Consider the following 12,586-nt stretch of genomic DNA (forward strand, 5'->3'; position numbering starts at 1 on the left):
AGTAATGTTTCCAAACTTTTGGCCTGTACTGTATATGGCATTTTTAAAATTTATTTGCCAAAATTAGTAATGATATTTATTTACAGGTTTATTCAAAATAGCAAAGTTCACATTAAATCTGTATTGTAAAACGTGCTATAAAAGATAATGGGGACTTGACTTGAATGCTATGTAATGCTCTTGGTATTTGTGTTTAGGCTGTAATGTGTGTGTGTGTGTATATATATATGCTAAATAATCATGAACACAATGACGGGGTGAAATGGGCTGTGATGCATGGGGCACCAGGTAAAATCTTGCCTAGGGCAGCAAATTGGTCAGGGCCGGCCCTGGACGTCATCATGAACACTCGAATCTGCCGAAACATCAGCCTCCTTCAGTCCAAACGAAGGCAACACACTTATCTCAGTGACATCTGGCTGCTAATAGGAACATTTTCCATAAAATATCTCAGACAAATCTCTTTTTTGTTGTTCACAGCACTTATTCTGGTAACACTTTACAATAAAGTTCATTAGTTTACATTAGTTAATGCATTGACTAACATGAACTAACACTGAGCAATACATTTGTTACAGTATTTATTAATCTTTGTTAATGCTCGTTAATAATAATCCAGCTGTTCACTGTTTGTTCATGTTAGTTCACAGTGCATTAACTAATGTTCACTAATACAACCTTTGATATTAATAATGTATCAGTAAATGTTGAAATTAATATTAACTAAGATTAATTAACCCTGTAGAAGTATTGTTCATTATTAGTTCATGTTAACTAATGTAGTAAACTAATGTTAACTGATGAACCTCATTGTAAAGTGTTACCTTATTACCATAGAGCTCTGATCAAAAAACTTTGATCAGTTTGTTTTTATTTCATGATTGAGTTTATTATATTTAGTATTCTTATTTTTTTTATACGCTCAAAAAGTAAAGCCTGTGTTTAAGTCTGGTCTCTAAATCAAGCTTTTTTTGTACTTTGTTAAAGGAATGATTCACTGTCATGTTCCAAACCCGTATGATTTTCTTCTTCTTCCGACAAAAGCAGATGTTCAGCAGAATGTTCATGCTGCTCTTTACAATGCAAACGAACACACCACAAATTACCTTTGCAAATGTCCATATTGTCAGGTTTGAAATGACATGATAATCCACTCTTTTGATTTAGAATACTCTAACTAAAACATCTACCTTTCTAATGTGTTAGGAATCTGGGAATACATCCAGGACAAACGTGAGATGGTACATGACTTGGAGCAACGGCTGCAGAGGACGAAGGACAATGTGGAGGAGATCCAGACTATCATGAAGAGCTGGACTACGCCAGTGTTTGAAAGGAAGGAGGGGAAGAAAAATACTCTCTTAAACCTGGATGATAAGGCGGAGCATCTGGAGAGAACGTACAACCACATCCGCGCCTCAGGAGCCAAGATCCATCAGCTACTGAAAGTATGCGGTGACAAAAGCCAGTGGGAATCCCGTCTAATGGCAACTGACAAAATGACGCATGTTAAAGGAGCGATTCAACATTTCTTTTGTTCTTCTTTTGTTTCAGGACAATTTGTCTCTGTTTAAAGCAGAGCCGTCCTCTGCCCAGTGGAGGAGTTATGTGGAGTACGTTGATGAAATGCTCATCGACGGTTTCTTCGATGCTGTTGAGAGCTCCCTCAAGTTCTTCATGGAAAACACAGGTGTGCTTTCTAACTGTTTTTTTAAGCCTCTCTAAAAGTAGTCATAGGGGTTTCCCTAGACGTTCCTACCATTCCTCAGTGAGACCGTAACACACGATTCCCCCATACAGACGGGAGCGCTGGCTTGGAGCCGCTCTTCGAGGCCCAGCTGTGCCTGCAGGCTCCGGAGATCGTGTTCCGCCCGTCCCTGGAGTTTCAGGCTTCCGACGGCTTCCCTCATCTGGTGGAGAGCCTCATCAGTGACGTCTTCAGGATCTCCACGCTTGTGCCACGGTTATCTGAGCACATCGGTTTCCCACACTATCAGGTACTGATGCTCAACAGGGTTTAGCTGTGAAGAAACTCAAAGATCCTTCACTGTCTTCTTTAAAGTCATCGTGAAACGGGTCCAATACATTTTACATGGTAAGCTTGAAGTGTGAAAAAGGGAAGAAGGGTCTATGAGGTCAGCTGAACATTTGTAATTTCAAAGGCAGATCGAGTCATTCCCGGAAAACACAAATATATTCAAAAATGTTTTACCACCATTAAGTTAGTTTTCCATAAGTGATGAAAATGCTATTTCTGGATGTTTTATAAATGTTCAAAATGTCCAGTTTTTAAAACATTAAAGAAACATTCCATTGTATATTATTCTTTTGAATGTTCTCTGAAACAACATTTAAAAAACGTTAGACGAACATCCAACTAAAACGTTTCAGAAAAATGTTCCACGAATGATTTTTAAATGATGTGTTTGTGCTAACATTTAGAGAACATTATTAAAGACCAGATAACTCTGAACAAACGTTCTAAAACATTTCTGGAAGAATGTTTGTTCATAACTTTGAGAGAACATGGCCACAGCGTTGGCTAGAGCTCTGAGAACGACCCCTGTATGCTGGTCTTCAAAAGATTATAAAGAACAAACTGAAACCAGAAACGTGTATTAAAACAAGAGCAGACGATTTTGTGTTCATGTTATTTACAAGCGGATATATTGACACAGTGGTCTTGTTCCTTCAGGATGATATGGAGGACATGGGGGATCTGGTGGAGATGAGGCAAACTCTCATGGAGCGTGTGGAGAAGATCATGGGAAAGTGCCTTGAGTACCGCAACACCCTCGAGCGCTACGCCTACCTGTACGTGGACGACCGAGCGGAGTTCATGCAGCAGTTCTTGCTGTACGGGCACATCCTCACGAGCGAGGAGATCGAGGCCCACGCTGAGCACGGCGTCCCAGAAGCCCCTCCGCCGCTCGAGAGCTTCCGGCAGCAGGTCGACTCGTACGAGCGCCTGTACGAGGAGGTGCAGCGGCTGCAGCCCATACATGTGTTCGAGGGCTGGATGAGGGTCGACGCGCGAGCCTTTAAAGCTGCCCTGCTCAACGTCATCAAGAAGTGGAGCCTGATGTTCAAACAGCATCTCATTGATCATGTCACTAACAGGTAAAAGCACTGAGCAGCTAATCAGAGGCAACTGAAGCTGCAAAACACTCTGCCTGATTTCATACAAGGTGCTTGAATTTGACGTTTTGAAATGTAAGTCTTGGAAAACCCCTGAAAACAGCCATATTTCTGAAAAGGTGCTTGAATTATTGAAAGACAGTAGGCTATATTAGAGAACAGTGTTCAATTATATCTTTTCACACCCATCTGATATTAATATAGAGCCATTTCACAGAGCTATGAGCGTGATATTGCTCATATAATTATTCAAGTAGCCTATATCAGGGTTCCTCAAACTGGGTCCTGGAGGGCCGCTGTCCTGCACAGTTTAGCTCCAGCCCTGATCAAACACACCTAGCTGTGAGTTTCTAGTGATCCTGAAGACATTGATTAGCTTGCTCAGGTGTGTTTGATCAGGGTTGGAGCTAAACTGTGCAGGACAGCGGCCCTCCAGGACCCCGTTTGAGGAACCCTGAAGTATATTATACAGCTTTCATTCTTCAGGTCAATATATATATATATACATATTCAAGGGAGAAAAAATCAGTTTGAATAAGGAAAGCGATATCTTTGTCATAGTATCCTCTTAATAGTTAAAGTCACCGCAGTCATTGCATCTGCTGCACTTCATTTGTGCCGTTTTGTTGTATTATTTTTATTTATCTATTTACCTTTGTTATAATTTGAAAGATACATAAAGATATTGTTTGATAAGTGAGATCTCTGATTGTTGTCCTTGAAAACCAAAAAATAGTGCTTGAAAAGTCCTGGAATTTCATTTCCCAGTATCTGTTGTGATCTGTGTGCCGTGTGATCTGTAGTCTGTCTGACCTGGAAGAGTTCATCCGAGTGACTGAGGCTGGCTTTGGGAAGACAGTGGAGGAGGGCGACTACGAGGGCCTGAAGGGGATGATGGGTTTCCTGATGGGGCTGAAAGACCGGCAGAGCGCTACAGACGAGATGTTCGAGCCTCTGCAACACACCATCGATCTGCTGAAGACGTATGAGCAAGAGCTCCCAGATGCAGTCTACAAGCAGCTAGAGGTGAGCGTCTGCATCAAACACTGATAGTGTGGCCTCTGAGGGAAGGTTTAGCTGAACGCTGATAGATAAAGACATTAAACTGCTTAAATGCGGCTCAGACCCATTAGGATTCAGAATGACGATCTTAAACTTTATTAGCAGTAACTGTTCTATAACCTGATGTTCTGCGGGTACATATACTGAATGAAGGATTATTCGGACTGCTGTGGAAAAGGCCAGCTTAAACAAGCATGCATTCCCATGATGGGTCCGGGCCGGATTCAGGAGAAGCTTCTTAAGAAAGAACTTAAGGAATCTTTCAAGAAAAATTCTAAAAACTTTGTAAGAATGTCCCTTAGTTACAAGACACCCCAGATGAATAGGGTAAACTAATAGATATCACCATACTTCACTATTACAAGTTTTCTGAAATGTTGTTTAAATATGCAAATGAGGCGTTATCTAATTAAATATGCACTAAATTGCATACATTTTTAGAACAAAAAATCTGAACATTGGATGAAGTCAGGTTAAAAATTCTTGTTTATTTTATATATATATATATATATATATATATTAGAGTCTATAAAGGTTTTAGGGGATTTTGGATGTCTCTATTTATCAGTGCACAAATCAGAGATTACTGGCAACAGCCAAAATAAATACATTTTCACCATTTATTTAGGAATAAAATGTTGTATAAAATCAGGAAAATTATATATGAACAAACCCCTCTGTTAAAACCTTCAGAATATAGATAAGAATAACACTGTAAAGTTTGGTGTTTCAGTGTTACTGAAGTGGAGATTTATGGCTCAATGTAGGAGGAATTTAAAGATATAAACTGTAAGTGAAATCTACAGATGCACATAGATAAAGTACTCTAAAAGATACAGTTAAAGTGTATTTTGGATGTTTTCTTTACACTAGTCTGAAAAAAACACTTTATGAAAAGCCAAAAAGCCCACAATCTCAAAGTTGACAGATGCCTAAAAAAACACTGTGTTTGCCTGTAGTGTCTGGCCTTAATACGCTAGTGGCTAGCATGTTCTGCTAGCGGTTATCATCATGTATGCTGGTGTTTTCAGCGTGGCACTGCTCTGTGTGTTTGATGGACAGGTGCTGCCAGAGAAGTGGACCAACATGAAGAAGCAGGCTGTGGGGGTGAAGCAGCTCGTGGCGCCGCTGCAGGCGAGCGAGGTGGCCAACCTACGCAGGAGATGTGCCTCGTTCGATGTGCAGCAATACACCTTCAGGGAGCAGTTCCGCAAGAACGACTTCTTCAGGTACAGAAGAGTCTCTGAGAATGTGCCTGAGAATGAGAGTTGTTTCAAAGCATCTTCATAGTAATAAACAGGAACATTACAGAATCAATGATGCAAACTTCATCAAATATGAGACAAATTCAGATTGTAAAGCAGCTCTACAGAAGACCATAGTGCTGATATTCTGCTAACGTTTGTTCAGATCGATATATGTGTGAAATCCATAGACTGTAAAAACATATGTGCGTAGTGTGCGTGACGTCACCCGTAGTGTTTCTGAAGAGCGTTTTTGAAGCCCAAAGTGGGCGGAGCCAGCCGTCGCCATCTTGGCCGCGTCACTTCCGGATAAACGACAATGTGCAGCGAGGCGGATTAGCTGAGGTGACGTGGCGCTAACAGACAGCAGACAAATGTGCTGCTTGAGTGACAGGTGGATTGCCGCTAGATGTACTAGCGGCAATCCACCTGTCACTCAAGCGGCCACACCCTTAATTATGCAGAACTTTAAGGCTTAATATAATTTAAACGGATGAGTTATAAAATAATTCACACCCCTCACAGTCCTCATGAAGGGCAACATTAGCTATATAGACCAAAACCACTTTTTGCACCAGGCTGTAAACATGTTTTATTCTGCTGTAAAGTTGGGCATTTCAACATGCGGGTCTATGGGATTGACTCCCGTTTGCACCTGGCCTCTAGTGGCCAGTCGATGAACTGCAGTTTAAGTCACTTCCGTGTTGGCTTCAAGAGAGAGACCGGAAGGTTGCAGCTTGGTGAAATATGCTCTCCATTTGTTTTCAGAACTGACTGTGTGAATCCGCATGAGATGCTGGACGCCGTACACGAGCAGATCCAGGAGATGGACACTATGATGGCTGGGCTCATCGAGTCGGCTAATCTCTTTGAAGTGAACATATCAGACTTTAAACAGCTGAAGCAGTGCCGGAAAGAGCTGCCCATCCTCAAGGAGCTGTGGGATCTGGCGCTGGTGGTCCAGTCGAGTCTGGACGCCTGGCAGACGACGCCCTGGAGGCAGATCAACGTGGACGACATGGAGATGGAGTGCAAGCGCTTCTCCAAAGAGCTGCGAGCGCTGGACAAAGAGGCTCGCTCGTGGGACGCCTTCAGCGGGCTCGACGGCACCGTGAAGAACACACTGATCTCGCTGAGAGCCGTGGCAGAGCTGCAGAACCCGGCCATCCGAGCGCGCCACTGGCTCCAGCTGATGAACGCCACCGGGGTCCACTTCACCATGGACCAGGACACCACGCTGGCCGACCTGCTGCGCCTCAACCTGCACCACTTCGAGGACGAGGTGCGGGGCATCGTGGACCGGGCCGTGAAGGAGATGGGCATGGAGAAGGTGCTGGGCGAGCTGGACGCCACCTGGACCAGCATGGCCTTCGACTTCGAGCCTCACCCACGCACTGAGATCCCTCTGATCAAGTCCAACGAAGAGCTCATCGAAACGCTGGAGGACAACCAGGTGCAGCTGCAGAACCTCATGACATCCAAGTACATCGCGTTCTTCTTGGAGGAAGTGTCCACGTGGCAGAGAAAGCTCTCGGTGACTGACTCCGTGATCTCCATCTGGTTTGAAGTGCAGAGGACCTGGTCTCACCTGGAGAGCATCTTTATCGGATCGGATGACATTCGCTCCCAGCTTCCCGAGGTCGGTCTTGCTGATGTGTTTCTATTGTTATTCATTCTTTCTTGACTGAAAACTTATCTTGCCCTCGAATAGCCACCAAACACACACACATGTAAAAACAGCCGGAGTAGTAAAGAAGGAAATGTGAAACAGACTTTAATGGAGAAAGATTTGAGTAGCATCTTGTCCTGCCCTCTGGCACTCTATTCATAGATCTAGATGAGAGATGAAAATGCTTTTGGCCGAAAACATTTGGATAATTACTGCTGGGCGCCTGCGGCCGAGACACAGATGTTCCTCAGAATGTCAGAGGGTTCTTTGAGGTTTTTCTTTACGGCAAACTCAGTTGTCTCGACTCATTCTCTCATGAATGTCTCCACAGGATTCCAAATGCTTTGACGGTATCGATGCTGATTTTAAAGAGCTGGCGCTGGACGCCAGGAGAACCCCGATCGTTGTGGAGGCCACCAATAAACCTGGGCTCTACAGCAAACTAGAGGACATGCAGAGCAGGTCTGCCGCCGATCACCTGATCACCTCACAGGAGTAGCTGACTCCAAACCTGTGTCGCCTTAGTTTGCTCCAGCTCCCCCTATTCCTTTCTTTCCTTCATAAAAAAGAGATATTAGGCAGAATGCTTGACCAGCTCTTTTCCTGAAAACAAAGGTTAAATATAACGGTTTAAAGATCATTCTAACTCTATGGAAATAGTGGAGTCCGTACTTATAACGATAAAGACTAAGAGGAACGATATTGTTGGAATCACTTTCAGAGCGATGAACAATAAAACACTGACAGCCAATCAGAATCCATCCTGCTTTAAGAGCTCAAGCATTTCAAGAGACAAAAGCAACAAACTTCAGTGTGCTTATAATAAACAGAGCATTATAATACACAGAACATTATAATAAACATAGTAAAAGGGTATAGATGTTTATATAATTTTAGTGGTATCACTTTACAATAAGGTTCATCAGTTTACATTAGTTGACGTATTAAAGGAGAAGTTCACTTTTAAAATGAAAATTCTGTCAATATATACTCACCCTCATGTTGTTTCAAACCTGTATGAATTTCTTTCTTCTGCTGAACAGAAAAGATGATATTTAGAAGATTGTCAGTAACCAGACAGTTCATGGACCCCATTGACTTCCATAGTAGGAAAAAAATATACTATGGAAGTCAGTGGGACCCAAAAACTGTCTGGTTACTGATATTCTTCTAAATATCTTCCTTTCTGTTCAGCAGAAGAAAGAAATTCATACAGGTTTGAAACAACATGAGGGTGAGTATATGATGACAGAATTTTCATTTTAAAAGTGAACTTCTCCTTTAATACGTCAACTAATGTAAACTGATGAACCTTATTGTAAAGTGCTACCATTATAGTTATAGTTATTGTTCCTCGTTGTAGACACTAATATAGTTATTGTTTGTTGATGTGGATGCTAGTTATCGTTATAGTTATTGTTCTCGGTGTGGGTGGGTCTTTAAACTGTCCAGCATTAGAAAGGCCGAATAAAGCATCATGGATCTACAGTAGAGTTGTCCATTAGACCTGTTCTCTATCACACTTACTCTGAAGCCGTTCCAGACGTCTGTCTTTACACTCACAATTCTCACAAATCTCATTCAAACTCATGATCAATTAAAAATGGCACATTTGAACACTTTCTTGATGGCGTTTATTTCTTGTGCATCATGTGACAGACTGTGTAAACTGTTCCTTTAAGGAACCTCATTTCGGAAAGCACACGTGTCCCATGATGCTTTGCGTTGAGCTGATGGTTATCTCTGGGATTGAGTGACAGTGATTGCCCCTGTTCTTGCAGATTGTCTCTGTGTGAGAAAGCCCTGTCTGAGTATCTGGACACCAAACGCTTGGCCTTTCCACGCTTCTACTTCATCTCCTCAGCTGACCTGCTCGACATCCTGTCCAGTGGCACTGACCCGCACCAGGTACACCACACCGAGCATACCACCGTCCCTATCATGTGACACATGTTTCTGTGCTAATGTTGCAGCACTCTGGATGAGGTTTGCTCATGGCTAAGCTGCATTTATGTGCCTTTTGCACACACTAGATGGCAGTGTTGATTCCTGCTTCCCAAACTGTCTTGAAGGCAAACTGCAAGTTTCCATGTGTCACATTAGGACAAACTTGTACTGGAATAGCAGCTGTGCAGTTGTGAAGCCTTGCGTTTTCTCCCTCAGGTTCAGAAACACCTTTCAAAGTTGTTTGACAATATGGCGAGGCTGAAGTTTGAGACGGACGGCGACGGCAAACTCACCAAGACGGGGCTGGGCATGTTCAGCAAGGAGGACGAGTACGTCCCCTTCAGCCAGCCCTGCGACTGCACTGGGCAGGTACAGCCGGCACACCTTACCCACAATGCACCAGCAATTATCAGGAGGGCAATTAGAGGAGTTAGTTCACAGAGACACAGTTTACCAAAGGCATTATAGGGCTGAAATGACACCTCAAATCATGCTCTTGTTGAGGAGAGGTGTGCTGTTACTCTTTCCAGTGACTGACAATATATCAGGTGAAATACTCCCCTAGATTTAGAGGCCAGAGTATCAGAGATGGAAACCTCTAGCACTTTCCACAGGGAAACACTTTCCTCAGAAAGGGTATAAATGCAGTCATGTTTGGAGGATGTGCTGTTATAAAGCTGATAATGCTGTGGTTTACGCCACTGTCTAATCCTGCGGCTGAAGTTCTGCTCCAGCGCTCCTCAGACATCTGCTTATGGATTAGACAGATGCATACATATATTTGTAGTGGAACTAATTTACAGTATGAGGCTGCTGACAAGCTTCTCGTGGCACTGGAGTGGTTTAATGCATGGAGCTGTGCTTGTCCAGGTGGAGGTGTGGCTGAACCGTGTTCTGGATGCCATGCGGGACACTGTGCGTCACGAGATGACCAAGGCCGTCAAGGCCTACTCAGAGAAGCCCAGGGAACAGTGGCTGTTCGACTACCCGGCACAGGTGCGTCATCCATTAGCACTCATGAAGCTGATGCATCCCTAGGCTGACTGTCTCTGAACGAGAGAATATTTATGAGGAAATAGAATTGCTGCATAGAATTAAGATAATTCTGGCAGTATCACTATATCCGAGTCAGACACACGTCTGCACGTGAAGACAGAATAAAGGCTGTTCGCAATTTGCCTAATAGCAACGGGGCAACAGTGATGCATGTGTCTTTAAATCACGATTATTCATTTGATATTGTGGATGCAAACGTCTGAGACCGAAAATGGGATTCAAAGTCTAATTTAAACCTGTGAATAAAAATTGCAGGGATTTGAAGAATGTTAGGACAGAAGACATTCTTCTGGTCACTCATCGAATCAGCACATGTGTGACATTGACAGTTTCCTTGTACCTTCACAAACTAAACAATCTGTTATGAACATGTTTTAATTTCTGAATTAAAAATTTATTTTGATATTTCTTTGGAAGTGTTGAGTCAAAAATGTCAGAGTGAAATGACTGTCCGGATGTCATAATAAATAAAAAAGGAGGAAATTCTTGAAAATGAAGGTATTTTGGCATTATCCTTCTTTTCTGCCAAACAAGTTTTTATTTGTATTAGATTTTTTTTTTTTTTTTACAAATAACCAAATTATATTGGTTATCATAATATATGACAAATAAATACAATAGAACAAGATACAAATGAGAGAAACTGTGCTCTTCAGGTTTTTCAGGTAGGTCTGAGAAGGTTTCAGGCACACACAAAAAATGAATAGGTAAAAGTAATCAACATGCATAAATAGTACTTAAATTGGCAAGGCTTAAAACGTGCGACTGTTAAAGTTTTGTGACAATTTAGTTCACACGTATGTATATTTATATATATATTGCATTATATGTTATTCATCTTTCTTTTCTTACACCTTGAACACACGTGTGTGCATCTTACATTTTATTACTTTTTACTTGGACACTGTGTCAGTGACCCACATACTGTACCAAACACGCAGACATCCTGACATCAATGTGAAACTTTTCACTCATTGTTGTGCTGATAATATAATTAGTAATAAACCAGCTGTAATAATCAGCACAGTGCTAAACAGAGCGTGTGTGTTCCCACAGGTGGCTCTCACCTGCACTCAGATCTGGTGGTCCACTGATGTAGGCTTTGCTTTCTCCAGCCTGGAGCAGAGATATGAGAACGCCATGAAGGAACACTATAGAAAGCAAGTGAGCCAGTTGAACACCCTCATCACCATGCTGATCGGCCAGCTCACCCCTGGAGACCGGCAGAAGGTCATGACCATCTGCACCATTGACGTCCATGCGAGAGACGTGGTGGAAAAGATCATTGTGCAGAAGGTACAGCTCTTAGTCTCCATCTCATCTGCCCATATCAAGAGTTATTTTCTTCAGACTCCTGCAGATGAGCTGAGCCCACACATGCATTAGGGGTCTCATAGGAGAATATTCAATTCTGGCTCTATTCACACAATTTGCCAGCATAATGAAAGTCTCGATGTGCCCTCCTGTGATTTACTCATATTTCGGTCTCACTTGAAGGCCTACGGTTCTGTAGAATAGAAGTCAGATTGGCTTGAGGCCTTTTCACATGATTGGCATCAGGGTTTAGACGTCGACCTCTGCACTGCAGCGTCACTGGAAGCTGATGTTAGCCAGAAAGCAGGAGCACATTTTACACTTTGGAAACATGTATTTGAGCTTAGAACTGAACAAACTCCTGAAGATTGAAAGAGAAAACAACTTGTGCATGAACACTTATAGATAAGAAATACTGTGTTTTTGTTCACGAAACGTGATTTTATTTCTGTAAACAATTGATCTGAGTTCTAAAACTAAACAGTAATAATGAATCTTCTCTCCTGTTATTGTGATATTGTGTATTCCTAAACACTACTAGAATCTGAATTTATTCCAAATGCATTGCATACGTCATGTGAATCATTGCCTTCAGAAGTAGGAATGGTTTTGAACACACGATGCAATGCTTGACTGAAACACTGCATAGGTTAACGCTGAGTTCACTGCCTTCAGGCTCCTCATAAGAGAATATTCAATTCTGCCTCTATTCACACCATTTGCCAGCATAATTCAGTCTCCTGCGATTGCTCATGTTGTGTTCTTCTCACTGGAAGGCCTCCTGCTAACCCTTCCCTCTCCTCTCTCTCAGGTGGAGAGCTCTCAGGCCTTCCTCTGGCTGTCCCAGCTCCGGCACCGCTGGGGCGAGGAGAAGCACTGCTTCGCCAACATCTGCGACGCACAGTTCCTCTACTCGTACGAGTACCTGGGCAACACTCCTCGATTAGTTATCACTCCGCTCACAGACAGGTGAGACGCCCTGACGGACAGCTTTAGGTCTGAAGTGACTCGTTCTGAACATCCTCACAGAGACACGGGCGTCCCTCAGATGGCCTTAAGCTGAAAGAGGACAGGCTGCTCGGGAGGCTCTGTCCTCAGCGCTCGACCCTTTGAAAGCATAACAAAGCAGAGACGCTCCTGTTTGATGGTCAAGTAA

The 12,586-nt window shown here is 42.8% G+C and overlaps 1 protein-coding gene across 1 annotated transcript in view; it reads left to right on the forward strand.

Annotated features, from left to right (window-relative positions):
• Positions 1 to 12,586, forward strand: part of dnah9 (dynein, axonemal, heavy chain 9) — a gene marked incomplete at its 5' end in the record, with an annotated part of 119,007 nt that overhangs the window by 9,797 nt on the left and 96,624 nt on the right. Inside the window, 13 exons of the mRNA XM_081391983.1 lie at positions 1,207 to 1,448; positions 1,555 to 1,690; positions 1,801 to 1,997; positions 2,696 to 3,120; positions 3,942 to 4,164; positions 5,263 to 5,429; positions 6,213 to 7,083; positions 7,445 to 7,575; positions 8,895 to 9,021; positions 9,277 to 9,429; positions 9,931 to 10,056; positions 11,173 to 11,412; positions 12,242 to 12,399. Of these exons, the coding sequence (XP_081248109.1) occupies positions 1,207 to 1,448; positions 1,555 to 1,690; positions 1,801 to 1,997; positions 2,696 to 3,120; positions 3,942 to 4,164; positions 5,263 to 5,429; positions 6,213 to 7,083; positions 7,445 to 7,575; positions 8,895 to 9,021; positions 9,277 to 9,429; positions 9,931 to 10,056; positions 11,173 to 11,412; positions 12,242 to 12,399 (3,196 nt within the window). The remainder of the gene's footprint in view (positions 1 to 1,206; positions 1,449 to 1,554; positions 1,691 to 1,800; positions 1,998 to 2,695; positions 3,121 to 3,941; positions 4,165 to 5,262; positions 5,430 to 6,212; positions 7,084 to 7,444; positions 7,576 to 8,894; positions 9,022 to 9,276; positions 9,430 to 9,930; positions 10,057 to 11,172; positions 11,413 to 12,241; positions 12,400 to 12,586) is intronic.

The sequence above is a fragment of the Scardinius erythrophthalmus genome (genome assembly GCF_964197995.2).
Source record: "Scardinius erythrophthalmus genome assembly, chromosome: 18".
Taxonomy (NCBI): domain Eukaryota; kingdom Metazoa; phylum Chordata; class Actinopteri; order Cypriniformes; family Leuciscidae; genus Scardinius; species Scardinius erythrophthalmus.